At 48.1% G+C, this 26,310-nt stretch overlaps 1 protein-coding gene across 2 annotated transcripts in view; it reads left to right on the forward strand.

Moving 5' to 3' along the window:
• The first annotated feature begins 1,134 nt into the window (after window positions 1-1,134).
• The window catches only part of LOC144100702 (uncharacterized), a 103,018-nt gene continuing 77,842 nt past the window's right edge, over window positions 1,135-26,310 (forward strand). Inside the window, exons 1-2 of one of the 2 annotated variants that reach the window (XR_013307808.1) lie at window positions 1,135-1,349; window positions 1,455-1,748. Coding sequence is in view for 1 of the 2 variants with exons in the window: in XM_077633549.1 (XP_077489675.1) it covers window positions 1,311-1,349 (39 nt within the window). In the remaining variant the exon portion in view is untranslated. Of the gene's footprint in view, window positions 1,350-1,454; window positions 1,749-26,310 lie in introns of those variants that run through there. The other variant, XM_077633549.1, reaches the window with a different exon arrangement.

Here is a 26,310-nt window from a genome sequence, read left to right on the forward strand (position 1 = left end):
ACACGATGCCGGAGGCGAAACGAAAAAAAAGAAAAGCGAAAAGAAAAAAGATGCTACCAGCGTGGGCTCCGCGAAGGAGAGAGCGGCGCCCGGAATAACACCCTCTCAATACGGATGGTGTTGCATAAGTACCGTAGACGAAGTAAGAAAAACGAAATGCCTCCGCCAGCTAAAAAAATAAAAAATGACAAGAGGAAAAAGAACTGAGATCGCGCCGTGGCGTAGGCACCTCGAGGTGCGACGCCAACCGCGATGTAAAAAGAAAGAAGCCCGGCTCCCCACCCCCTTATCGCTAGTGCCCCAATCCAAAGAGGGCCATAAGCAGTTAAGATCTAAGGAGGGCCATAATAAGTTCTGGCCCGCAACATAGACACCCGTTCCTGCAAGATGGGGCATGAGGCGGCGCCCGCAGGATGCGAGGAACCATGGCTACCAGCCCTCCGGCACTCGGCACACGCAACCGAGGCGTCCCACGCGTGGACCGCACAAATCTCGGCGAGGTGGGGTTGAACATATTTTGTGCATACAGCGTGGTCTGGTTGCGCAGATTGACGGCACACTCGACAAGAGGGGCCTTAAGAAGCACAAAATGTGCACATACGCACATGAATGTCCTCAGCCACCAAGGCTGAGAACCAGCCGCTTTTGACTCTGTCCCTGTCTAAGAAGCGTCTGAAGGCATCGGGCGCCAAGCACAGCATGTGTGTCTTCGCTCCATCGCAGTGCGTGAATGTATAAGAACGGATAGTTCTGCGTTCACCCATGTCTAGACCTGGATTCTTGGCGTTGATGTGGCATATGACCTCGTCGTTGGCATCGTCGAGATCAGGTCAGTAAATGCGAATGTGGGGTTTACGGCGCACATGACTGGAACATTCATGACTGTTCATGTGGTTTCGTTGGACCGCACGGCCGGGCGCAAGTTGTCTGCCGTCATGCGATCTTTGGCAAGAACTGTTACGCCCGCGGGCGTAGGACGCAGAACAACAGGGCCTATGTCCGCGTCTTCGGGGACGATGTTATTTTTGAGAGTCGCATTAAGTTCTCGCCGCGAAACGTTTGGCGTGGGCGCTGATGGTAAATATGCAACGTGGTAAGGCTGGACTTGCCGATGCGGCGAGGCGTCTATTGCAGATGAATGTGCACGAGCAGCTGGCGTCGAGCCTCACAGGACCTCAGCAAACGTGAGGGTCCGCGGAGCCTCCAGCAAAGTGGGCCGCGGAACGCGAGTGGCAGCCACGTTAAGGCGCGCCTCGGCATTGAAGGCCCGGGCTCTGGCCTCCCATGACTCCCTATGCTGCGCAGAGCGCATGGCCCGCAGGACTTCAGCGCGTCTGCTCGCATCCGAGGTCAGTGCCTGGTAGAGTGCGCAGCGATTGACCACTTCACCTAAGAGGTTGATGATGGCCACGCGGTGTTGAACGGCGATCTTGTTATATCCGCTGTTCACATAGGCGACCAGCTTGTCCTGCAGCGGGATCACCTCGGTAAAATCCGGCTTGGCGCAAAATCATAAGTTGAGAAGCGGCTTAGGAGGAGCCGCCGGCGCAGAAGTGGGCTCGATCACGGGAGGACCGGCAGGGGGCGTCCCGGAGGAGGACCCCGGGGTGGTAAGGACGTCACTCGATGAAGGCTGCCGCTTAGGGCTCTCCTGCGCCCTGGGACCCGTGGCGCCCTGAGGAGCAGCAGGAGGCAGCGCGGTCTGGTCGGCCCCGGAACTTGAGCAAGGAGGTCATCTCCGTCCTCAGAGAAAGGTGAACTCGCAGGATTGGACCGTGCTCCCAAAGTGCCCGAGTCCGAGGTCACGTCCGGTGAAAGACGGTGTAACTCCAGAGTGGGCATGTTCACCCCAGTTGGCGACGCAGAAGGCGGCATACGTGATACTCATTGCTGCGGCCGCGGTCGAGACAATGCCCGACCACCAGCACGGCAGGACGAGGCCGGCTGGCCCTAGGCCTCTCTACGGCAATGCCTCAGCACGAGGCCTAGAGTTCCAGAAGCGCGTAAAAGCTGCGGCTAAATCGCGGTCCGCAAAATGCGGTATAATCCACAAAAAGCGGTTAAAAACCGCTAGCAGTCGCCTGAGACCTTGATAGAGGGGTCTACAGGCCGTCAGGACCGCGGGGACAAAGGCCGGTCCCCTGGCCCGGCAACAGCAGTGGCCCGCATCGTGAAGTTACAGAGGGCAGTAGTAAATCTTTTGCTTTAAAACCACGTGTCCATTCATGTGCGCTAAAGACATGAGTGCCTTCCAACGAGGAATTCCTGAAATTGCCGCTATTAACCGAGTCATATGGCCGTGAAATCTCTTAAGGTTGTGACAAAGACGCGGCTGCTGTCTAACACAGGCCCGTGGCCTGTTCGCTTGCTGTCAGGAAATCGGACTGGTTACCTGTGGTAGCGACATGAACCGAAGTACAAACCGCCGTTCCTTTGGTATCGGCGGACTTTCCACCTCTGGCGCTCGAAGCGATCGCCCCACTTCTGGCGTTCACGGTATTTTTCCGGCGGCGTCTCGTAACGAGAAACTTGTCGATGCCTGAGAGGCGCTGCTTTTTGTTGCGGTTTTATATTGCTCACTTGAATTGTCGCGCCGGTATTTCGCACTGCGTGAGAAGAGGTCACTGCACCGTGTCGAAAGCAACATGAGAACAGACCGACTGGTCTGCCTCTCCTTGCCTACAGGTAAATAATCAACCCTGCCTATATATGCTTTAAGCGCTGCCAGGGTCAAACAGTCTTCCAACGTGGTACTTGACGTCCGCGGGTTCTGAGAATGTAACGATTTTAGCTGCCATTCTTTTCAAAACCAGGTGATCATCATCGCAAAACCGCGGCGAAGCTCACGCCGAAACTGTGACGAAGTTTCCTTTCCAAATTTAATGGAGCAGAAACAAGCTTTCCATCCCCGCACCCCGAGGGGGATAAAGCCCAAATCCGGCGCTTCGTCTCTCGACGGCTCAGACCTATAGGCGGTGGCTGCAGTGATCTATGCTGACTGTTGTGATTGACATATACTACATTATAACAACAAAAACGTCGTCGTCGTTGTCACTTTTCATTCATTCATCTTCTCCCAAGACTGGGTGGCAATAGCGCTTTACAAAGTAAAACAATATAAGTCAATAGCACTGCAACCGTGGTCGCGCAGTGTAGCCGGATGAATTTTGTAGGAAGGCTCTCTTACGTTGACAATGGTCCTTTAATGTAGCCGCACACAAAGGTGGGAAGGCGGCCGAACTATCTCTTTGGCCGAAGAGGAGCTGGTGAGTGCTGTGGCGAGTTAAGCAGTGAAAGGCGCAATGCACGCTGCGCGAACTGCACAGCCATAAGTGAGAAAAAATTCAAATAAGGAAGGGTGGCAGGCGGGAGGCATGATGTCATCAATGATATTCAGGGCCGGTTTACAGGGTGTGTCCCGAGGCTTAGATTGCAAACATTTGGGGATGAGAGTTACTGAAGAATACGTTAGTAATCTGCGATTCGCTGATGACATTGACAACCTGTGGCACTCATGAGATGAAGTACAAAGCATGCTAAATTAATTAGACAAGCACAGAAAAATGGTGGCTATAAAAATTTATATGCAGAAAAGAAATTTTCAACAGTATCAGAAGAGAACAGAAATGGTAAGGGAATACGTATTCTTGCGGGCTGGTAGTGACCGCAGATGTGGATCACTAGAGTGAAATAAAAAGAAGAATAAGAATGGGCTGGAGCGCAAATGGCAGATTCTCTCAGATCATGACTGGCAGCTTTTGAATACTCCTGAAGCGAAAAATATTTGAGAGCTGTACCTTACCGGTACTCACCGAGGGGCAGGAGCGTGGATGCTGACGAAAAGGGTGCAAGTTAAGCTCAGGACCACGCAGCGAGCTACGGAGAGGAAAATGATAGGCGTAACCTTGCGAGACAGAGAGGGGAAAGGGGTTCAGGGAATGAACGCGGGTTAATGTGATCTTGGTAGAAATCAAGATGAATAAATGGGCTTGGGCACGAAATGCAACGCGGGGGCAAAATAACGAATGGTCATTAACAGTAACAGACCGGATTCCAGGAGAAGCTAAGCGCAGCAGAGGACAGCAGAAAGTTAGGTGGGCAGATAAGATTTAGAAGTTTGCGGGGATACAGTTGTCTCAGGTGGCACAGGACAGGGTTAATTGATGAGATATGAGCGAAGCCATTGTCCTGCAGTGGGCGTAGTCTGACTGATGATAATGGCCTGTGGCGTGAATTTCAGCGATATTCAGGGCTTCCAGATTGAGCTATTAATACCCAAATTAGGCTACCTTCGTCCAAGTGGGGCATCAATTTTCTCTTGGCTGTGGGGTAATTTTTACGCTGCTTTATATTTTTGGTCTGCAGCCTTTCTCGGCTTTGTGTCAACGATCGATACATCTCTGAAGAGGCTATTTTCGCTGTTGAAGCGCTGTTAGCTGATAGTAAACATTAGGTGCGTGGGCTTCGGAACAGACGGCCCAAGTGTCCTGCGGGCGCAGCCCAACAGCCTTTAGAAAAAACTTACGGCAGAAAATGCTTACTCCAGAAGTGTGTGTGTCATTCCCTTGAGTTAGCCTGTAATATGGCGATGATGTGCTACCCACCCACAATGACTACCTTGGATATAATTTACCGGAATTCTGGTACGCGAAACTTTCAAATGGATTACACGTTCCCCAAAACGGCAGCAAGAGTACAGGGAGACGTACGCCACTATCACCTCGGCCGGTGTCATCAATAATTATTCAGGACATAGCCCGAGGTGATGGTGGCAGTGCTGGGCAACTTGTTATGGCTCGGAATTGCACCTGGCTTGCCATGAATTGTGAATCATTGGGCTGCACTGGAAGCCCACTTTCAGGCAAAGAGAAATACAAAGTGCTGCTAGCAGCAAGAGTGCATATTAAGCAAATGTACACTGGTGAGCAGAATTAACTTTTCGTTGAATTCTTAAGCCCACTTATCGGTGAGTTTTAGCGAACGAACAAGCCTATTCGGCGCGAGTCGCCAGCGCCTGTTGGGCTAACTGAGAAATTTATTTCTACTGCGAACACGTTATTGGCATGGGTTGTAATGCCTGCTGCTAAGCAGAACCACAACGCAGAATGGTATCAGCACATATTACGTTTCAGGGCTTGCGGTATGGGAGTTCTATTTCTCGACAGCCTCGAAACGTCTCCTCTCGGAATGTCTGACAAATGTTTTCGGTTGTATAGACGGTGCAGCTTTATTTTTTGCGTGCAATAAAAGTGCGCTGAATGGTCTGCCTTTGAAACTGAAGAAACTGAGCTCCCTGCGCTTTCTCGAACCAAAAAAAAAAGACAAAGTACTCCTCCGATTTTCTCCATCGCTCCTTCGTTGCTTTTATAGCGACAAATTCAGTTTTAGCAACCGAATTTGAGTATTACCTGCTCCAAACGAAATTCGACAATCTGACAGAGGATACTCATTTCAAAATGATTCTGGGTAAGCGAGAGAAAAGCAAAATGTGTTGCTGGTAAGCCGGCCTCCCCTTTGGTCTAAACTGGCACTCTCTTTGTTGTCACTTCCATTATCAAAGGCTGCCGTTGAAGGAGTGTTCAGTCAGGTCTGGCTCTCTATAACCGACCTGCGAAATAGAATGTCGAACTAGACTTTTTCAAGTACTCTTTCACGTGAATCAGCTCTACCTACTTTCTACTGTTTATTGTATTATGCTAGACTTTGTGGTAGTCACAATCTGTACAAGATTTTGTTTCGCTTAATTCGTTGTGTTCAGCGAAATTGACGCGAGATGTAACAATACTGCAATACTGTATGGCTGAATGTATACCATTTTGGGCTATATGTGGTCTACGTAAAATTTTCGCTTTTGGCTATATTTGTTCTACTTGTAGTTGGAGCTATTCGGCAACCCTGTCTGCGTCGTCTGATTCGTTTTGTCTCGATATCGGTGGCACGAAACTTCGATATTGAGATCTGCGGATTCTTGCCGTAGGGCGGGTTTTCGGCCAGCATTATAACGGCGTTCATAACTCATACCTTCCGCCGCACGGTTGCGGGCTCTGGCCTCCATCTGACGTGCAGTGGTCCGAGCACGGCGCTTAACCTTGGCGCCGCATTCGTGGCCACCCAAGGCTGACCGACAGTCGCAGACGGCTCATTCCACGCCAAACATCTCACATGTTGCGCTCGACCATCTCTAATTTTTTCAAAAATATTCACGTGAACTTGTAATGTTCGTAATCAAAGTAAAATATTTTTGCCAAAAAACAAATTTATTCGAGATGAGAGGGCAGTTTGAATATTTAGAAAAGGAGAGAAACCATGGCAGTGCTCAATTATTTATAAAAATTCAAATTTTTAGAAACACTTATCAATTTTATTCGTTGACATTTGCAGAGACTCTGGCTTTCGATATAATTCGGAGCATGCTGTTTTATACGGCATAAATATTTTAAAATTCGAAAAAGATAAGAAAATATACAATTTTTGTCGTTTTATTTTCAATATGAACTTGCGCTTAGATATTAAGAAATAATTGTTTCGTTTTTCTTGATGTCTAGTATCTATGAGAAATGTTACAGGTGACGAAACGGCGTATATCGCGGTGAAAAAAATACGAAAGCTACGAAAAGTGCGTTTTGAGCCAAAAACACTCGTTAATTTCACCCCGAGCTGCTCCAAGTAAAAATAATAACAATACCGGGGGACGTAGAACCGTTCATTGCCTTTCAGTTCTGAAAAAGGTTTAGAGGTAATTTTTGTTGGAAGAGAAAAAAAAACAATTTTTGAACTCAGCTTTCGGTTTGCAAGTTGCGTCGCCTGTGGAGCATGAGACACCGACACTGTGGCCAGACTAAATTTAGAGTTCCTGATTTTAAATGAGGCTTGCAGTGCAGGCAAACGTGGGAACGTTCAGTAGTTGCGAAAAGAGTTTCTTAACGCTGCCGGTACACCGCATGCCCATGTGAGCAAGTTGTTCGGTGTAGTTCTGTCGCACTCAGTCATTCTTTCCAGTGCCATGACAGACGTAAGCACCAGCAAAAGAGCTTGTGAGACGTCGACCTGGAAATGACCAGAACGATACGGTGTTGAAAACAATCCTCGACGCAGCAGCACCACGTGGCACCTGACCCTTGGGGCCGTCAGAGGCTCATGACCAGTTCTTTCCGGTGAGATGTCTTGGTTGTATTTGATTTAGTCAGTGCAATGTCTGCAATATTACTCCAGCGACAACTGTAAAGAAGCCACTATGCTGGCGAAGCACCTTCATGCGAGAGACACACCTACGCGTGAGCGGGCCGCTTTCACCTCCAACGCGTCTCGTGCAACTGGCCGCAAGCCCGCAGCAATGCCCACTTTCTACCTTCACGTGTGCTCCGAGGCATACCCTCTCCACGATCTTAGTCCGATATAAATAAAGCACTTGTGACACGCTTGTCATGCCGGCTGGTCAGGCCTCCTCGTGGTCCATGCGAGACAGCACGCAGAATGCCCTTGCTTTTGTTCTGTTGGCTGCCCGCACCAAAGCGCGTATGCTCGAACTTCGAAGGCGAAAACGATCTCGTTATTGCGTACCATCCGCGAAATGCGACACGATATCTTCTTCAGCGTCAGGTCTAAAAATTCATGGCTGCGAACGACAGAAAATTGAAGTCATTGTCTTGCCATAAGTGTCGTGCCATTCCAGGTGCCGTCTACTACGGTGAAGAGGCGTTAACTTAATAGAGGACGCAAATTGTGACGTGAGAGCTTGACCTGAAATTTTTTTATCCCTTTGTACAAAAATTACCTCGACAAAAAATTTCAGAAATGAAAAGCAATAAGCTTTCTATGTAACCCGGATTTGTTTGTATTTTTAGTCATGCCACCTCAGTGTGAAAGTAACGAGTGTTTTTGGCTCAAAACGCACTTTTTGAAACTTTAGTATTTTTTTCCGTTGATATACGCAGCTTCATCACCTGTAACATTTGTTATGGGTTCTGGACATCTAATAAAAACAAAACGACTATTTCATAATTTCCAAGAACAAATTGATCTAAATATTCTTTAAAATAAAAAACTACAAAAATGACACCTATTCATACTAAGGTTCCATTAAAAAAAAATATTTATGCTGAATTAACCTGCATGCTGCGAACTATATAGGCAGCCAGAACCTGTGCAAATGATAAAAGAATTGCGAAATGTTTTCTATAAATTTGATTTTTTTATTGATTATTGAAGAGTGCCTGGTTTCCCCTTTTCTAAATATTGAACTGACCTCAAGAATATTTTTTTCCGGCAAAAATATTTCAAGCTTTGGTTGCACAACTTATCATAAGTTTGCATGAATCTTTCTGAACAAATTGGAGATGGGCGAGTGCAACGTCTGGGATGTTTGGTATGGAATGACCCACACTCAGTTGAGACGTCGACATGCATGACGAGCTGGGTCTCCCGGTCCTTTCCTTCTTTTCCTCCTTTCTCTTTTTTCCTCGCTGTTTATCGTCCACGGGGGGAATCCGTCGCTGTTGCTGAGTGGTTGGGACGCTCGGCAACTGAGGCCGAAGACCGTGGTCGAATATTTCGCGTTTCGACCGAGCAACGCAAAAGGCGCCCATGTGCTCGACCGTTTGAGATCGAAATTACTCCGGAGCTCTCCACTACGGCACTTCTGTCTTCGTTCTTTAACTACTTCCTCAGTCCCTTCCCTGAAAACACGATGGGCCTGCCGAGAACTGTGAACATTTCTGCGTCTTTTTCTTTCCTCTCGACGAATGCATTGACGTCATTCATCAGCATGGCCGACGACGACTGCGCGAAATGCGCTGAAAGAAGCTAAAACATCTATCGCAGTAAGCATTTCGCTAGGCCACAAACACACGAAGATAGGTTGTACAATAACATGGTACCTTCTTCGGGTGGAATAACATCGCTTTTAGCGCAGTACAGACCTGGCCATAGTTGTGTAGAGTGGTCGATCGGCACCTCCGAGCTACACGTGCGACTCTTGGCGGTTGCCGCTGGATTCAACGTTTGTTGGCCAAGAGCGCCAGAAGCATGGATGCAGCAAGCAGTTGTGGTGCGTGTGGGATTTGTTGGTTGACAGCTTTGATCGGTAAGGGGATTGAACGACAACAATTGGCCGCAGCCGCTGCCAGTGTCGGTTTAAATCAAACAAAAACAGAGGCTGTGCGATAGGATATAAGCTGGATCCCGCTTGAAGAGCGGGAAGCACGGAGTAGCATTCTCACTGAACAACAGATGATCACGATGAATAAAAGCAGACGGTAAGCTGAGGTATTTAACTTCAATTTAGACTATATGATTTGGACTCACTTAAAGTTCGAGCGTGGGGTGTGTTCGAACATAACGTTTTGACCCCTCCGCAGACATCGGGAACTGGATGCGGTTAACTTGAGCGGAGCCTTTTTCAAATTTCCGTTGTACCTTCAAATTGACGGTTTGCGGAAACCCCTAAGTAGTCTTATCTGCAAGGCTTGCTTTCGAACCATAAGGTCTCAAACCCAGACGACACACTCACATTTATCGAGCGAACGAAAACTCCGGATGATCCCACTCTGCCTGCATCAACGTCCAGGCAAGAAAAGGGGGGAGACCGTCCATTGTCAAAGTGCTGTGGGAAGTGGGTTGTTCGTTGTAGTAGCTAAGGAAGGTGAAGAGGGAAGTTGGATTGAGAGTGTTGTTCAGCAGAGAATTTTTAGAAAGTTTAGTATGAAGTAGCTCACACATTGCTGAAAAAGGAACAAAGGTTCATTTCCTTCTATTTCCTGCCTGGCAACTACTGCAGTGCTGCAGAAGGTTGAGTGCAATCCGCTTTTGAAAACCGTACTTTAATACTCTTTCGACGGCTCTCTCAGGGCCATCTTGAAAAAAGGGGCGATTCCTTAGTTTACTCAGAAAGGAGAACATGACTCGTTTCACTTCCACAAGGAATGCGACATTGTCATCACGGAAAGAGACCATTTGGTTGGAAAACCAGACTTGTGGAGAAGCTGACCTGCAGATTTAGTAGTATTAGTGGTTTATTAGTGTACAAAGCTTTCGCTTGCCATTTCTTCCTTACGCTACTCTCAATACTTCTCGCTATCCTTTCCCTTTCACCTCAGCAGGCTGCGCTCGGGTGCTTGCAGGTTTTTTCAAATAGTGAATTTTGAACGGAGTTAAAAGGCCGCGAATGTTTCGGTTTCGTCGGTACACGACCCGCGGTGGCTCCGATAAAGCAGATTTGCAGCGTTCACTTAAACATAGTATGTTAGTCTCTGGCTAGAATGTGTAAGTGAACTCGAACAGGAGAGAGCGTTATATTTAGATTGCTACGGCTAAATTTGTCGGCAGCCATAGAGCTCCTGAGAATCTCTTCGCGGTTCAGATCATACGGCTTTGAGGCCACCAGCACAGCCTCATTCTTTCTTAGATCAGGATGATAGAAACCAGCCGACGTGACAACGTGGCCCAGGTATCCCCCTTCGTAACCATGAAGCTGCATTTGTCGAAATTCAGCTTCAGTCCGGCTTCCTTCAAGCGATGCAGTACTCGCTCGGGTCAAGTTCTTAAGGTGATCAATATCAATCCGCCCGGTCACTAAGACGTCATCAAAGTAGAAGACCACGAGCCCAGTCCTTGCAATAACTTGCCCATCTTCATGTGGAAAATCGACAGTGCTGACGTAACGCCGAAAGACAGGTGAGTGTTTTGTTACAGCCTTTTTGACGTGTTGATGGTCAGCAGCTTAGAGGTTGCTTCGTCCAATTTCACTTGCAAATAGGCATCTTCGCGGTCGAGCTTGGTGCATTTTTCACCTCCACTCAGTCAGGCTGAGATTTTCTACACTTGATATCGGATACCTTTCGTACACAGTCATGGGGTTTACTGTGAGCTTGAAGTCACCGCAGATTCGAATCTCTCCGTTGCGCTTGAGAATAAGCACAATGTGTGCAGCGGAAGTTAGTGCTAGACTTCTGCGAGTAGCACAACCTTGTTATTGTAAACAGAAAAATAAATGTGAAGGACAAACCACGTGGGAATCACATAACAGACAGACGACAATTGACTCTCGCCTAATGTCGCAGGGGATCTATAGAAAACTCGAAATAATAGAAATAGACAAAAAGGGGAAGTACAGCCTGGGAAGTGATCATAAGCGTGTTAGCAGTTGGGAGCCCTGGTCAAAAAGAAATGCAGAGCGCGAAATAAACGACGAAAAAATAGCGTTAAGAACAGTCTGCATAGATGAGGCAATAGAGAATTATCCATGGAAAAGTGGGATTATAATCAGTTAGAACTACTCAATTGCAGGAAACTGCTGGAGAAGAAAGAGTGAGCCACAAAGCTGGCGGAACAAGGAAATTAGGGAGGCCATCGAAGAACGACGGGTACGCCGAGGAGAACGCAGAGAAGAAAAGAGGGCGCAGTTATCTGAAGGGGAAATGGTGAAAAATTGGGCATCTTAGTGCCGAAAGAAACGGCAAGTGCAGGTCTTCGTCCAGGCTAAAATAAAGCAGTCCTGTCATTGCTGGCCGGCTGAAGTTCGTGATGAAAGTAAAGAGGGCCAAGAAAAGTGTTGAACCATATGAGCTGGCTGAGTAAAACGAATCAAAGAGAGCAGGAACAGATTCAAGAGGCTGAGGGAAAATGTTTAGAGGGAGACGACGCTGTATATCAGTTACAGCTGAGTCATTTAGGAACGACGATAGGGCACTGCACCCAGATGAGGCAGCAACACAGGACAGGATAAAAGAAAACAGCTTAGAGCTGACCAGTTTTAACTGAAAAAAGGGGGAAGAAAATAATCCGAAATGCACATCCGCAGGGATAGACGAAATTGCATTCAAGCTGATTAATGAACTCGGCCCAAGAAGCAAGGAAACTATGATAAAAGTATTGGAGACAGTCATAGCAAATAAGCAAATTCCGCACAGCTGGACACAGAGTACAATAAATTTGATTTCTAAGGCGAAAGGCGATAAGACGAACATATCTTTCCTGCCGATTACGATATCATCAGTTATATACAGGCTCGCAATGAAGGCGGTGAAATTAGAAATGTAGTCATTGGTAGAACGTAATAGAATACTCTGAGAACTTTAGAACGGCTTCAGGAGTGACAGGCGCTTAGAGGATCAATCAATCAATCAATCAATCATTCTTTATTTTTCCCAGAAAGAACTGGAATGGTCTCCTGGGCTAAAAGCTGGGTGAGCAGCTTGACGAGGCCCAGGAGACCGTTACATGGCAGAACAGTGAAGTTGAGAAAAAAAGAATAATGTGAATATAAAGCAATGTACACCATACGCAACATAATACAGTATTGCGGCAACATAATACAGTATGTAATGCACCATATTCGCCAAAATGAGCTAAAAATAGTTAAAAATAGTACAAGTTGACATAAATAACAGTACGAAATTGTAAACAAAGGAAGCACAGTAGAAAAAACTAAGTATAACATCAAAATGTGGTTCACAATGTTATGAAGTACGTGCGCAATTTCTTGGGATTCAGACGAGTTGTGTTTTGGTACATATTAAGCATTGATGGCAGGTTATGTGCTAATGATTGATGTTTATAGTAAGTGCGGAAGTGGGGGATTTCCCAGACATCTTTACTTCTTGTGTGTATATCTGTGCTACGTAGTGTTAAAAATGCCAGAGATGAGAGTAAGTTCTTGACTTCAGTAGAGGAAAAAAAGAATGTTTGGAGTAATCGATATTTGTATAAGTTATCAACCCTTATGATGTTAAAGGAAACAAACGCATCTTTAGTACTGGCTGTTGGATCGATATTTCCAATGTAGCGGATAACCTTCTTTTGTAACAAATGGAGTTTGTCTAAGTTTGTCTTTGTTGTTGTGGCCCATACCAACGAACAGTAATTTAAATAGGAATTGAATAAAGCATTATAGACTTGAAGTTTAGCTTTTACTGGAAGCAGTCTCCGACAACGCGATATCATGCCTGCAACTGAGGATAGTTTTTTCCTAAGATAGTGAGTGTGTGCATCCCAGCTTAAGTTCTGAGAAAAATGTACACCGAGGATTTTATGAACGTCCACAATTTCTATGTTATGGCACTGAAAATTAATAGACTGATGTATTTCAACAGGTTTATTCCGGGCACGGAATATCATTGCTTTTGTTTTCATTGTATTTATTTTAATTACGTTGAGCTGAGACCATATGGATAACTTCTGGAGGACTTCATTGCATTTTATTATTAGTCGGTCCACATTGTACTCGGGAATAAGTATGGTACTGTCGTCAGCATATATTATAAATTGAACTGTGGCATCTATGTTTACAAGATCATTTATATAAGTATTGAATAATAACGGTCCTAATATGCTACCTTGTGGAACGCCGTGAGTAATTGGTAGGAGGGAGGACATATAACCGTTTACATATACACACTGAGTCCTGTGGCTGAGGTAGGACTCCAGCAGGGCCAAACAATTACCGCGAATGCCATATGACTGCAGCTTACTAAGGAGCACTTTATGATGTAAGCAATCAAATGCCTTGCTGAAATCTACAAAAAGGGCAGCAGTTAACAAATTATTTTCAATATTCCGCAAGATATTTTCTTTAAGTGCTAACAAAGCTGATTCCGTTGATCTGCCTTTCCTAAATCCGTATTGTGCAGCTGTCATAACGTTTTCTTTATCGAAAAATTGTGTTATCCGAGTGAAAATGATTTTTTCAATTCCCTTGGAGAAGATAGGCAGCACAGATATCGGGCGGTAGTTAGTGGACAAGTTACGTTCGCCACCTTTAAAAATAACAGATACTCTGGCTGTTTTCATTTGCTCAGGAAAGGTTCCAGACTCTAGAATTAAATTAAAGATATGTGCAAGTACAGGACTAATTATCGGTAAAACGTACTTAACCGGTCCTATCTGCAGGTCGTGAATGTCTAATGCTTTACTGTTCCGCAGGCACATAAAAGTACTGTATATCTCAGATTCATCAGTTGGCTGGAGGAATATGGTTTCAGTGACAACACTATGGTGCGAATTTGTGGAGGGGGTGCCATTACATGCGGCAGCAGCGTTTACAAACTGATGATTGAAGTGTTCTACTAGAGCTTTGTCCCGTAATTCATTACCATCTACCATTACAGTATCTGGCATATAATTTTTGCTCTCACGACCGAGGACGTCGTTCATAGCCTTCCAAGCAATGTCTGGGCTCTGCCGGGCAACATGTGCAAACAGATGCTCGTAATATGCACACTTTGCCCGTCTAAGTTCACTGTTCACTTCGTTTCTGACTTTCTTAAATTCTTTTAAGGTTGTTTCTAAGCGTGTCTTCAAGAAAGAATGATAGAGGCGGTTTTTGTTTGTAATTTTCTTTAAATGGTCACGAGTTACCCATGGTTTCCTGGCTTTTTTTGAAGGTTTGTGCATCTTCAATGGAAAATGCCTAGCGTACACACACACAAAACGTGTAATGAATTCATTATAGGCATCGTTAACATCCATTTTATTGGTCACGGGTGACCAGTCTTGTGACAGAATGTCCTGCTGAAATGCCTGTAAACCATTCTGGGTGATGTGCTGAGCAATAAAGGACTGTTTTTGTTTGATAGATTTGGGTGAGTGGGTAGAATATGCCATGAAAACTGGACAATGATCACTTATGTCGGACACAATAGTGCCAGAATTGTAAACAGTGGTATCGATATTAGTTACAAGGAGGTCAAGTACTGATGATGTAGTTCTTGTGATACGAGTTGGCGTGATTATTAAATTTTTGAAACCAGATGAAACCAAAATGTCATTAAACTCGAAAACAGAATTGCATTCTTCAAGCATGTTAATATTAAAATCTCCCGCGCAGATCAGGCGAAGGTTATTATCACAAACATAGTCCAAAAAAGATTCATAAAATTCCATAAAGCGTGCAATATTACCACTCGGAGGGCGATATAGCACAGAGATGACATCGCTCCTATTTTTGACAGTCACGATTTCATAGTCATCCGTTACAGTGCTGAAATCCGACACCAGGCAACAATTCTTTGTTTTCTTGACAAGAACTGCCACACCACCACCTCGTCTTTCTGGACGATTAAGAAAAAAATTATCGTAGCCATATATATTTACCATTTTACAATGAGTTGAATACCATGTCTCAGAAATCATAAGAATGTCAACTTTGAAGCGAAACTGATCCAAAAGCAGAGCAATATCATCCTCCTTGTTACCAACTGAGCGGGCGTTTATATGAATAACAGATTCGCACAAGGGGAAATCACATTTGACTTCGGTAGGTAAAGCGAGCTCTTGATAATTCATTGTGCAACTTATGTTCTGGCTTTGTGGAGTCATCATTCCTGCCCACTCTCGTTACGAGCCGATGTGTCGCCTATCTGCCTGGAAACAATCTTCTCGACATCACACTCCCTCGCTATCTGAATGATAGGCGTATTATCTGCTTGCTTCGCGAAAATCTTTCCGTTGTTCGTCCAAACTGATTTCCAGCTGTGTTCGTATTTCCTTTTCACGGTCATTCCAAGAAGCTTTTTTAGCGCTGGGCAAAGATGTTCATTTACATAAACTGGGGTTGTATCTTCGAAACCAAGGTCACTGTTTGTGAACCGTTCCTTCCTAGCCTTTCTCAAAACAGCATCACGCTTCGCTCGTGATCTAAACTGGACGACGATGTTGGTCTTGTTGACGTTTTTCTTTGTCGGGACGCGATGGCAGGTTTCAATATCGCTTTCCTCAATAGGCTCACTTATCAAGCTGCCAATGTGGGACAGTATTTCGGGGAGTGATTCAGTTTCCTTCTTGATTACGCCTTGAATTTCAAGGTTGCTTTTTCTGGAATATTGCTCAGACTGAACAAGCCTGTATTCGAGATCGTCTATTTTGATTTCCAGGGATGAACACTTTGCGTGGAGAGCTTTATTTGCAACTCTTAGCTGCGTATTTTTTGCTGCCTCATCGTCCAGCTTTTTTCCCAGGTCCTCAATCGTTTGATGTGCGAATTCCAAACTCTGGGTTATATTTCTCTGCTCATTTTTCAGTTCTCGGATTTCACTTCGCAAGTCTCGTTCAAGGGACTCACGAAAAGCTTTGACTTCTTGTTTCAGTTCCTCCTTTAATTTAGCCAATTCAGTTCTCATGTCTTCCTTTAGTTTGCCTATTTCTTTACTCATGACCAAGGTGGCTAGTTTCTTTGCACAAACCAAAAACACGAAACACAGAAACACGAAATGGAAACAATGCACTGTACACCCGTAACTTGACTCGTAATGAGCGGTTTCTAGATTGGCAGCAGCGACGAAGCGCAGAACAGAAGTAGACCAGTGGAAAAAAAAAATTTTTTTTTTAGCACTAACCTGCAATGAAGCAGAAGACTTAGCGAAGTGCACACACGCTTCACCGCTACTGCCAAGTGAAGGCTGTGGGGATGAAGGGGCTCCTTTTGTAGGGTCCAGTCGAAAGACGACTACGCAGGCGTAGACGAAGCAGCAAGTAGCAGGCGTACGTAGCCAGCGATTACGCCTCCTGGTATCTGGAAAGCCGATGATCGCACGGGCGTTGGACCGGATGGCTTTTAAACAACTTTGCAGTATGTGCCCTGCAATGAAGCAGAAGACTTAGCGAAGTGCACACACGCTTCACCGCTACTGCCAAGTGAAGGCTGTGGGGATGAAGGGGCTCCTTTTGTAGGGTCCAGTCGAAAGACGACTACGCAGGCGTAGACGAAGCAGCAAGTAGCAGGCGTACGTAGCCAGCGATTACGCCTCCTGGTATCTGGAAAGCCGATGATCGCACGGGCGTTGGACCGGATGGCTTTTAAACAACTTTGCAGTATGTGCCCTGCAATGAAGCAGAAGACTTAGCGAAGTGCACACACGCTTCACCGCTACTGCCAAGTAGCCTCTTCGTGCTTACCCAGTGCACAGAAATAGCTAAAGCGGAAAACAGACCTCCGCGTTTAGCCTTAGTGGACATAAGCGGTGCGTATGACAATAGGAAACTCCCGTGGAACATATTAAAGGAAGAAGGTATCGGTCATAAGGTAACTGATATTCTACAGGGAATATACCGTGAAAATAAAGTTGAAGTTATATGGGAAGGGATAAAAGGTACGACGACTACAGAAGTACAAAAAGGAGTAAGGCAAAGTTGTCCTCTATTACCGCTGATGTTCGTGCTTTATATAATAAGAATGGAAAGAAGGCTACAAGGAAGCAATCGAGGTCATAATATGTCGTACAGATGAGGCGGAAATGTAGTTGAGCAACGGCTGCCCAGGTTTCATGTATGCGGACATATTGTACTGTTCGAAGATAGCCAGGAGTATTTGCAAACTCTGGTACATTACTGTGGCGACGAAGAAGATGCACCAGGTTTCACATTTAGCGCAAATGTGTCAGGTGTGATGATTTTCAACGATACAACTGATCAGGCGCTTACAATACAATGCCTTGAAATACCCAGAACGGCCGAAATCAAACATCTCGGAGTATGGCTAAACGAAGGACAGACATGCACGGAAAAGCATGAATAGTCTATTGTGACAAAAAGGCAAACAGATGCCGAGATGATGAAACATCGGACATAATGAGGGCACACCAAATATGATGTAGTGAAAGGTATTTGGAAAAAAATAATGGTGCCGAGGCTTACTTTTGGGAACGTTGTTTTGTGCTTATGGGCAGAAGTAAATCAGAGAGCTGCTTGAAGATTAGCACTGGGTGACCACGGCAAAACCTCAAACGAGGCAGTGCATGGCGATATGGGTTGGTCATCGCTCAAAACACGGGCAGCTGAGAGTAAAACACTACATGAAGAACGCCTGAGGAAACTGGACGATAACAGTTGGGCAGCTAAGGTATTTAAATCCCTATAGAGAAAGAGCGTTGACTCACACTAGCGGGAAAGAACTATGAAACTAAGCAGTGAGAATGCCGGACGCGATAACGGAGAAAGAACATTGAACGAAAGATTTAAACCGCGAGAGGTAAAAAATTGAATAATTCAATGGGAAAGAACCGTAGTGTAGAACTATATATTGTCACGGAGTTCTCACGGAGAGACGCTTCAACAGCTGGAGTCGGCAAGAGGAGACGGTAATGGCGGCCGATCCACGATAGCACGATCGCAACCTCATCGTCTTCGCGGACAGCTTGCGCCACCTGGCAACACTAGGTGGCATTATTCCCCCCTCCGAAAAAGAAGGGCATCGCAGTGGTGCCGCCAGCAGCGTAGGCGCGCTAAGGTTCAGAAGGGAAACAGAGAAGAACGCGAGGAAAACGGAGCACACACAGAGACACAACGGAGGGCCGCTAAGCCGTTATCGGGCATAGTACGGCTTAAGCCGCACAACGTGCACAATGTCAGAGCTGTTGGGTTGTCGACGTCTCGGTTGCGCGGCACCGTCGGGAACCACTTCATAGGTAACATCACTGATACGCCGTAGCACTTTATAGGGGCCAAAGTACCGGCAGAGTAGTTTCTCGGACAAGCCCTGGCGGCGGACAGGTGTCCACACCCAAACTTGTTCACCGGGATTGTAGTCGACCTGTCGGTGTCGAAGGTTGTAACGGCGCGCATCAGTGCCCTGCTGCTGGCCGATGTGTACGCGGGCAAGCTGACGGGCTTCTTCAGCGCGTTGGGCAATTTCATGAACATCGGGTGCGAGTTGGTCGTCATCGAGGCATGGTAGCATCGCGTCAAGCATGCTCTGGACTTCACGTCTATATACAAGACGAAAGGGAGTAAAGCGTGTAGTCTCCTGGAGGGCCGTGTTGTACGCAAATGTGACGTACGGTAGCACCTCATCCCAAGTTTTGTGCTGAACGTCTACGTACATTGACAGCATGTCCGCAATGGTCTTGTTTAAGCGTTCGGTTAGCCCATTGCTCTGCGGATGATAAGCTGTGGTCTTGCGATGGCTAGTGCAGCTCAACGTAAATATATGGTCGATTAGCTGCGCTGTAAACGCTGTGCCTCTGTCGGTAATAACGCACGAAGGGGCTCCGTGCCGCAAGACGATGTTTTGCATGAAAAAGTCGGTGACCTCTGAAGCTGTGGCACAGGGTATCGCCTTGGTCTCGGCGTAGCGATTCAAATAGTCAGTAGCGACTATGATCCACTTGTTTCCTGAGAGTGACAACGGAAAAGGACCGAGAAGGTCCATTCCTATTTGATCGAACGGAGAGCGGGGTGTAGTAACGGGCTTGAGAAAACCCGCCGGCTTAAGCGGTGGCGTCTTCCGGCGCTGGCATTCACGGCAGCTTTTTACGTACCTTTGGACATCGTCCGAGAGTCCGGGCCAGTAGTACATGTTGCGTATCCTGGCGAGCGTCCGGGAAAAACCCAGATGGCCTGAAGTGGGCTCGTCGTGGCATGCCAATAAAATGTCGGCGCGAAGATCGGCCGGAAGTACCAGAAGGTAAGCTCTTTCTTGGCCTCTCGAGTTCTTCTTGTATGAGATACCGTCGCGCAAACAGAAAGAGCCGAGACGTCGAGCGAAGTGTCGTGGTAGAGGCATGGCGTGACCTTCAAGGTTGTCAATCAGCGGTCGGAGGTCCGTGTCAGCCCGCTGCCGGGCTATTATGTCCGATGCATTAAGTATACCGAGGAAACCGCTGTCGTCGTCGATTTCGGGACCGGAAGAGTCGAGTGGTGCACGCGACAGCGTGTCGGCGTCTTCGTGTTTACGGCCCGACTTATATACGATGGTAATGTCGAATTCTTGGAGCCGTAAACTCCAGCGGGCCAATCGTCCAGACGGGTCTCGCAAATTAGCCAGCCAGCATAGGCAGTGGTGGTCGGTTACGACTTTGAATGCGCGGCCGTAAAGGTAAGGGCGAAATTTCATGGTGGCCCATACGACAGCAAGGCATTCCTTCTCTGACGTAGAGTAATTGCGTTCGGCGCGGGAGAGAGTACGGCTAGCATAGGCTATAACTCTCTCAATGCCCTCTTGGTGTTGGACAAGGACAGCTCAAAGACCGATATTGCTGGCGTCGGTGTGGATCTCGGTGTCGGCCTCTTCGTCGAAGTGTGCAAGAACGGGAGATGTCTGAAGGCGTTGGCGGAGCGAAGAGAAAGCCGTCTCTTGGTCTATTGTCCAAACGAAGGAGGTGTTGCTCCTGGTGAGGCGCGTCAACGGCTCTGCAATCTTTGCGAAGTCCGCAATAAACCGTCGGTAATATGCACAGAGACCCAGAAAACGCTGGACAGCTTTCTTGTCAGTCGGAGTAGGAAAATTGGCGACGGCGCTGTCTTATCGGGGTCGGGTCGAACTCCGTCGGCGCTCACAACGTGACCGAGGAACCTGAGCTCTGTGTAACCGAAGTGGCACTTCTGGGGCTTCAGCGTAAGGTCAGCGGAATGGAGGGCTCTGAGGACAGTTCGCAGGCGCACGAGATGCTGTTCAAAAGTTTCTGAAAAAACGACAACGTCGTCCAGGTATACAAGACAACTTTGCCACTTGAGGCCGGTGAGGACAGTGTCCATCATCCGTTGAAAAGTCGCTGGCGCAGAGCACAAGCCAAAAGGCAGCACTTTGAATTCATAGAGGCCATCTGGTGTAACGAAGGCAGTTTTTTCGCGGTCCCGTTCGTCCACTTCAATTTGCCAATAACCGCTCTTCAGGTCAATGGATGAAAAGTACTTAGCACGCCGTAATCTTTCCAGGGAGTCATCAATGCGGGGCAACGGGTAGACGTCCTTTTTAGTCACATTAATTTACGGTAGTCCACGCAGAATCGAAGTGTTCCATCCTTCTTTTTAACAAGGACAACAGGCGAAGACCACGGGCTTTGGGAAGGTTGAACTACACCGTCGTCAATCATCTCCTGAACTTGCTTTTGGATTACTTCCCGTTCTTTGGCGGAAACACGATAAGGCTGCTGGCGGATAGGGCGAGCGTCGTCATACGTAATAATCCGGTGTTGCGTTAGGGGCGTTTGACGAACTTTCGACGAAGAAGCGAAACACTGTTTATACTCCAATAGCAAGTGCTCTAAGGCGAGGCGCTTCCCTTCGGGGAGGTTGCAGTTGATGTCGACATTCGGAACAGATTGGTCGTCAGTGGCGCTCGATGATTGGTCGTCAGGGGCCGCTGCCGCGAACGCAAAGCAGACCGGAACATCCACAACCGCTTCAGCGGTAGCGATCGCAGTTCCAGAGAAAAGGTGCCGGTGCTCTGGAGAAAAATTTGTAACAAGGATCGCAGACCGGCCAGCGCGAATTGTTAGTAAGCTTCGAGCGGCGCAGATGCCTTGAGTCAGGAGGAGCGAATGATTAGCCTCGGCGACTGCTTCAGCGTCGTGCAACTCAGCACAGGCGACTTCAATCAAAACACTGCTACGGGGCGGAAGTGTGACGCTGTCGGCGAAAACGCGAAGTGCGGCACTGCGTTGGCAGGAGTTGTCGAGTTCGGCGGCTTGCTCTGTGGAAAACATGACGATTCGGTTGCGCAGATCGATAATTGCTCCATACTCCCGCAGAAAGTCGATGCCGAGGATTAGGTCCCGAGAACACTCGCCCAGGACGATGCAGCTGACGACGAACGTGGACTTGCTGATCTGAACGCGAGCAGTGCACATACCCTTGGGCGTAACCAGATGACCGCCGGCAGTTCGAAGGTGCGCGCCAGGCCAAGGGGTAATCACTTTTTTCAGGATGGTCGCCAGTTGTCCACTTAAGATCGAATAATCGGCCCCGGTATCAACTAATGCGCTTACTCTGCGACCATCGATAAGAACGGGTATTTCTAAAGAAACGCGGTTTTTTAACTCTGGTGATGGCGTCGGCGGGTTTTTGTCGGATTGTAGCGGCGACGACGGGAGGTCTTCAGCACAGCGCCCCCCAGCGACCTCGCCCCCGAAGGTCGCGGGTTTCAGTTTTCCCGACGAGGACTTGGCGATCGGCCCGGTGCCGCTCGCGAGAAGCCGGGAGGTGTCGGGGAAGAGCGCCTCGGTGAGGGTGAGCGCGACTGCCGCTGCGCTCGGGATGGATTGCGCTGGTCCGCAAGGAATTCTTCAATTTCAGGGGGTCGTTCACCTTGACGGGGTCTCGGTGAGTCGGTGCGGAAGCCTTGGATGCCGATGCGTCGGTAATAACAATTTCGATAAAGATGACCTGGCTCTCCGCAGTGAAAACAGAGCGGTCGTCGGTTAGGTGTACGCCAAACGTCGGCCTTTCGGAGGGGTGCTCGACGATCCTCGAAGTACTGCACCGGTTGCACAGAGGGCCGCGGGGCTTGAGGCGTGGCGTGAATTGGTGGCGGCGAAGCGGGAGCCGGACGCCTTGCAACTTCGGCGTACGTCGGATGGTGGTAGTCCCCAGGCAGAGGTGGTACGTCGACCACAGGAACAGGGCCCCGGAACGCCTGTTGCACCTCCTCTCGTACAAGAGCGGAGATGGAACCGAGCGCAGGCTGCGACGGGCTACAAAATTTGTGAAGCTCCTCACGCACGATTGTGCGAATAAGTTCCCGCAAATCATCAGGATGCTGTCCGATGGTGGCAAACGATGATGTGACTGCAGCAGCATGCACGGGCCGGTCGTAACTGGCGCAACGCTGTTGCAGGACCTTCTCCATCGTTGTGGCTTCCGAAAGAAATGCAGCAACTGTAGATGGTGGGCTGCGCACGAGGCCTGCGAACAGCTGCTCTTTGACGCCTCTCATTAAGTGCCGAAGTTTCTTCTCTTCAGGCATGGCAGGATCAGCTCTCCTGAAGAGCCGCGTCATGTCCTCGACGTACATTTGTACGCTTTCGTTCGGTAGCTGGACGCGGGACTGGATTGCCCGCTCCGCTCTTTCGCGGCGATCCGCGCTGGTGTAGGCCTCCAGCAGGCGACGGCGAAACTCTCGCCAGGAAGTTAGAACTTCCTCACGGTTCTCAAACCACGTGCGGGCGCCATCCTCTAGGCTAAAGTAGACGTTTCTTAGTTTCGCGGCGTCGTCCCACTGGTTATAAGCAGCCACACGCTCGAAGTGAAGGAACCAGTCCTCCACGTCTTCGAAAAGGTCCCCGTGGAAGGCCTTGGGAACCCGCGGGGTCTGCAAGGTATAGTGGGCAGGTGTAGCACCGGCAGCTTGCGTGAGAATACCGGTGGCTGGCATCATGACTGTCGCGAGTGGTCCAAGCTCCGGTGAAAGTCCCTGCAGCCTCCGGCTGAAGCGGTGTACCGGGGTGTCAATCGGCGCAGGGCTGGCGGCACGGCTCCCTGGAGGGGTTTCTTGCATGGGATACTCGTACCCAGCAGGCTCCACCAAATTGTCACGGAGTTCTCACGGAGAGACGCTTCAACAGCTGGAGTCGGCAAGAGGAGACGGTAATGGCGGCCGATCCACGATAGCACGATCGCAACCTCATCGTCTTCGCGGACAGCTTGCGCCACCTGGCAACACTAGGTGGCAATATATTCTGGGAAAAGCAGTTCAGGAAGGAAGCGTTTTATGATAACTCAAGAGGCTGTGCCCTATTCATTGAAGCTCGGTCAGGGTGCCTTAGAACGCGGAGCTGCATAAATAAATTTAACGAAGATGACACAAGTGCTGTGTGTGATAAATCTGTAAAAACAATTGTAGACCTCATGGTCGAGTGTGATGGTGTCCTTCCGAATATCAATACAGGCCCAGTCACATTTCCTGAGGCCCTAGGGTTTAAAGATAAATATGGTCATCTAAATAAATCTGCGGAGGAAGTAAGCAAAATTGGATTGGAAGATTCGTGACTCATAAGCAAAGAGGTGACATTTTTTTTATACGTCTTTGTTTCTGCATAAAATAGGCCTAGCCTTGCGGCAGAAATGAGGGGCTTCATGGGGGTGGAGGTTAGGTTAAATGTGTAGGAGAACGTATTTAAAGAAAATGGCGAATATTAATAACAATTTACAACAGAGTTAAGCAAACATTAAGGAAAAACGACGAGCATGGGGCGGAAACTGCCATCACGCCATTTCAAAGGAGAAGCTCCTTCCTTCCTTTCTTCCATCCATCCATCCATCCATCCATCCATCAATCCATCCATCCATCAATCAATCCATCCATCCATCCATCCATCCATCCATCAATCCATCCATCCATCCATCCATCCATCCATCCATCCATCCATCCATCCATCCATCCATCCATCCATCCATCCATCCATCCATCCATCCATCCATCCATCCATCCGCTTATTTTTCCATCTGTTTTCCACACACTCCATTGAGTCATTGGATGGGGTTGACACCAGTAACCTTGGTTGACGCGAAGTCCCAAGGAAGGTATATTGTGTTCAACAGGAAACAGTCTCACAAAGGCTGAGGATGCAGTCTGCCACAATGCCTCAGTCTTTTCCTCCCATTTCAAAGGAGGCGCTCCTACCTTCCATCCATCCATCCATTTATTATTATTTCCATCTGTTTCCGCACACTCCAGTGAGTCACTGGATGGGGTTGACACCAGTAAACTTGGTTGACGCGAAGCCCCAAGGAAGGTATATTGTGTTCAACAGCAAGCAGTCTCAAAAAGCCAGGGGATTCAGTCTGCCACAATGCCTCAGTCTTTTCCTCCCATTTCAAAGGAGACGCTCCTACCTTGCATCCATTCATCCATACATTTATTATTATTTCCATCTGTTTTCCACAGACTCCAGTAGTCACTGGATGTGGTTGACACCAGTAACCTTGGTTGACGCGAAGCCCCAAAGAAGGTATATTGTGTTCAACAAGAAGCAGTCTCACAAAGGCAGAGGGTGCAGTCTGCCACATTGCCACAGTCTTTTCCTCCACCCCTCATCACCCCTTTGGCCATACATACACATGGCTCTAGCAAAGATTTCAAACGCACCTTTTCTAGGTAATGTTAGGGTTGATTGCGGCGGCATAGCCGTCAGGGCCTTGCATTACTCTAGGCTCGAATACCTTCTGATGAGTTAGAACTCTTCCCGGAAAAGTTCCGTATGACCCCTGCCCTTCCTTCAATCAAAGCAATCAATGAATTTATCAGCAACTTCAATGAAAAGGAGTCGGTGTGTGTGTGCTCAAGCGTTTTGTGTTGCATGCTGTGTTTGTGTTGCGGAATTTTGTGGTATGCCGTAACTATGGCCGCTTAATACCTTCCTGAACTGTGACTCCTCACACTCCAAGCGCGTGGGTGCCATTCTTGTATTCGTTTTCTTTTCTGTAGCGAGAGCTACACTGGGCTACCAGCCGAACACTTTGCGGTAGCCGGGAGAGGACGATTGTGCGCATGCGCCGTTACCATGACTACTGGAGCGGAGCAGCAGGTGCGACATGTTCACGATTATTCACGAACACAATGCTGTGCCCGGCAGTACTAAAACACTTCGATCCCGCGTTCACTGGCAGGTGCAAACACTATGGGAAGGTGGCTGACACCTACCACATGGTTTGGGCTTGCCAGCGCAACTCAGCTCTCTCCCCCACCCCAACCCTACCAGAGAGGAATGGGAGGCGACCCTGCTTGGCTCTTCGGACCTTCAGTCCCAAAAGGCTTTGGTCAAGAGGGCTAAGCTGGCGGCTTCGACCAATGGGTTCCCGGAATAAGGACTCCACCCATCGCGGGGCTCTTTAAAGAGCCTCCCCTCTTTCATGAAATATAGGCTTTTCACCACCACCATCACCACGGCCGTGCTTGACGTCACGGGGATGAGCAGTTATCTGCATGCGTCGACACCATGGTACCCAGGGAGATCCCAAAGGTGCGCCGCGCGCTTGGGCGCCTCCTCACCGCATGCCGCTCTATTACACGAGCCGCACGTCGCATGCGCAGCGTTGAGTATGAAAGGGGGTATCACAACGTTTCATATGGATGCACAGAAGGAGAGCCCAGCCGCTGCTAAATGGCGGTATAGAGAAGAAACGATTAACTCTTTCTATCCTGAGGTTGTCGCCTGGCACTTGGCTACTCAACCAAGAGAGGATGATCTTAAGAAGGCGAAGAAAGCAGCGGAGAGGCCAGAACAGAAAGCGAAAAGGCTTGCCAAACGGAGATGCCAGATTGCCGAGCTTAAAAGAGGCGCATAGGCGCCGAGATGAAGACCTATATCTCTCAACGCTAAACATAGTGACGACAGCAAGCTCAGCCATTGAAACGTACCTTTAGCTACGTATATCGTGGCATAGCCAAGCTAGGCAACTGCCAGTTCTTTTTTTGGGGGGGGGGGGGGCGGGAGAGGTTAACTCGGGGTCATTGTAGCAGCCTTGTTCCAACGCCTATATATATTCGTCTGGAATAAGCATTTAACACTCTGAAGAAGTTTGGTCGCAAGTAGAAACATTCGGGACAGCGCAGGCTGCTTACCCTGTTGGCGGCTGTGCAATTAATTGTTAGAGGCTGCCCGG

The sequence above is a fragment of the Amblyomma americanum genome, chromosome 8 (assembly GCF_052857255.1).
Source record: "Amblyomma americanum isolate KBUSLIRL-KWMA chromosome 8, ASM5285725v1, whole genome shotgun sequence".
NCBI classification, from domain to species: Eukaryota; Metazoa; Arthropoda; class Arachnida; order Ixodida; family Ixodidae; genus Amblyomma; species Amblyomma americanum.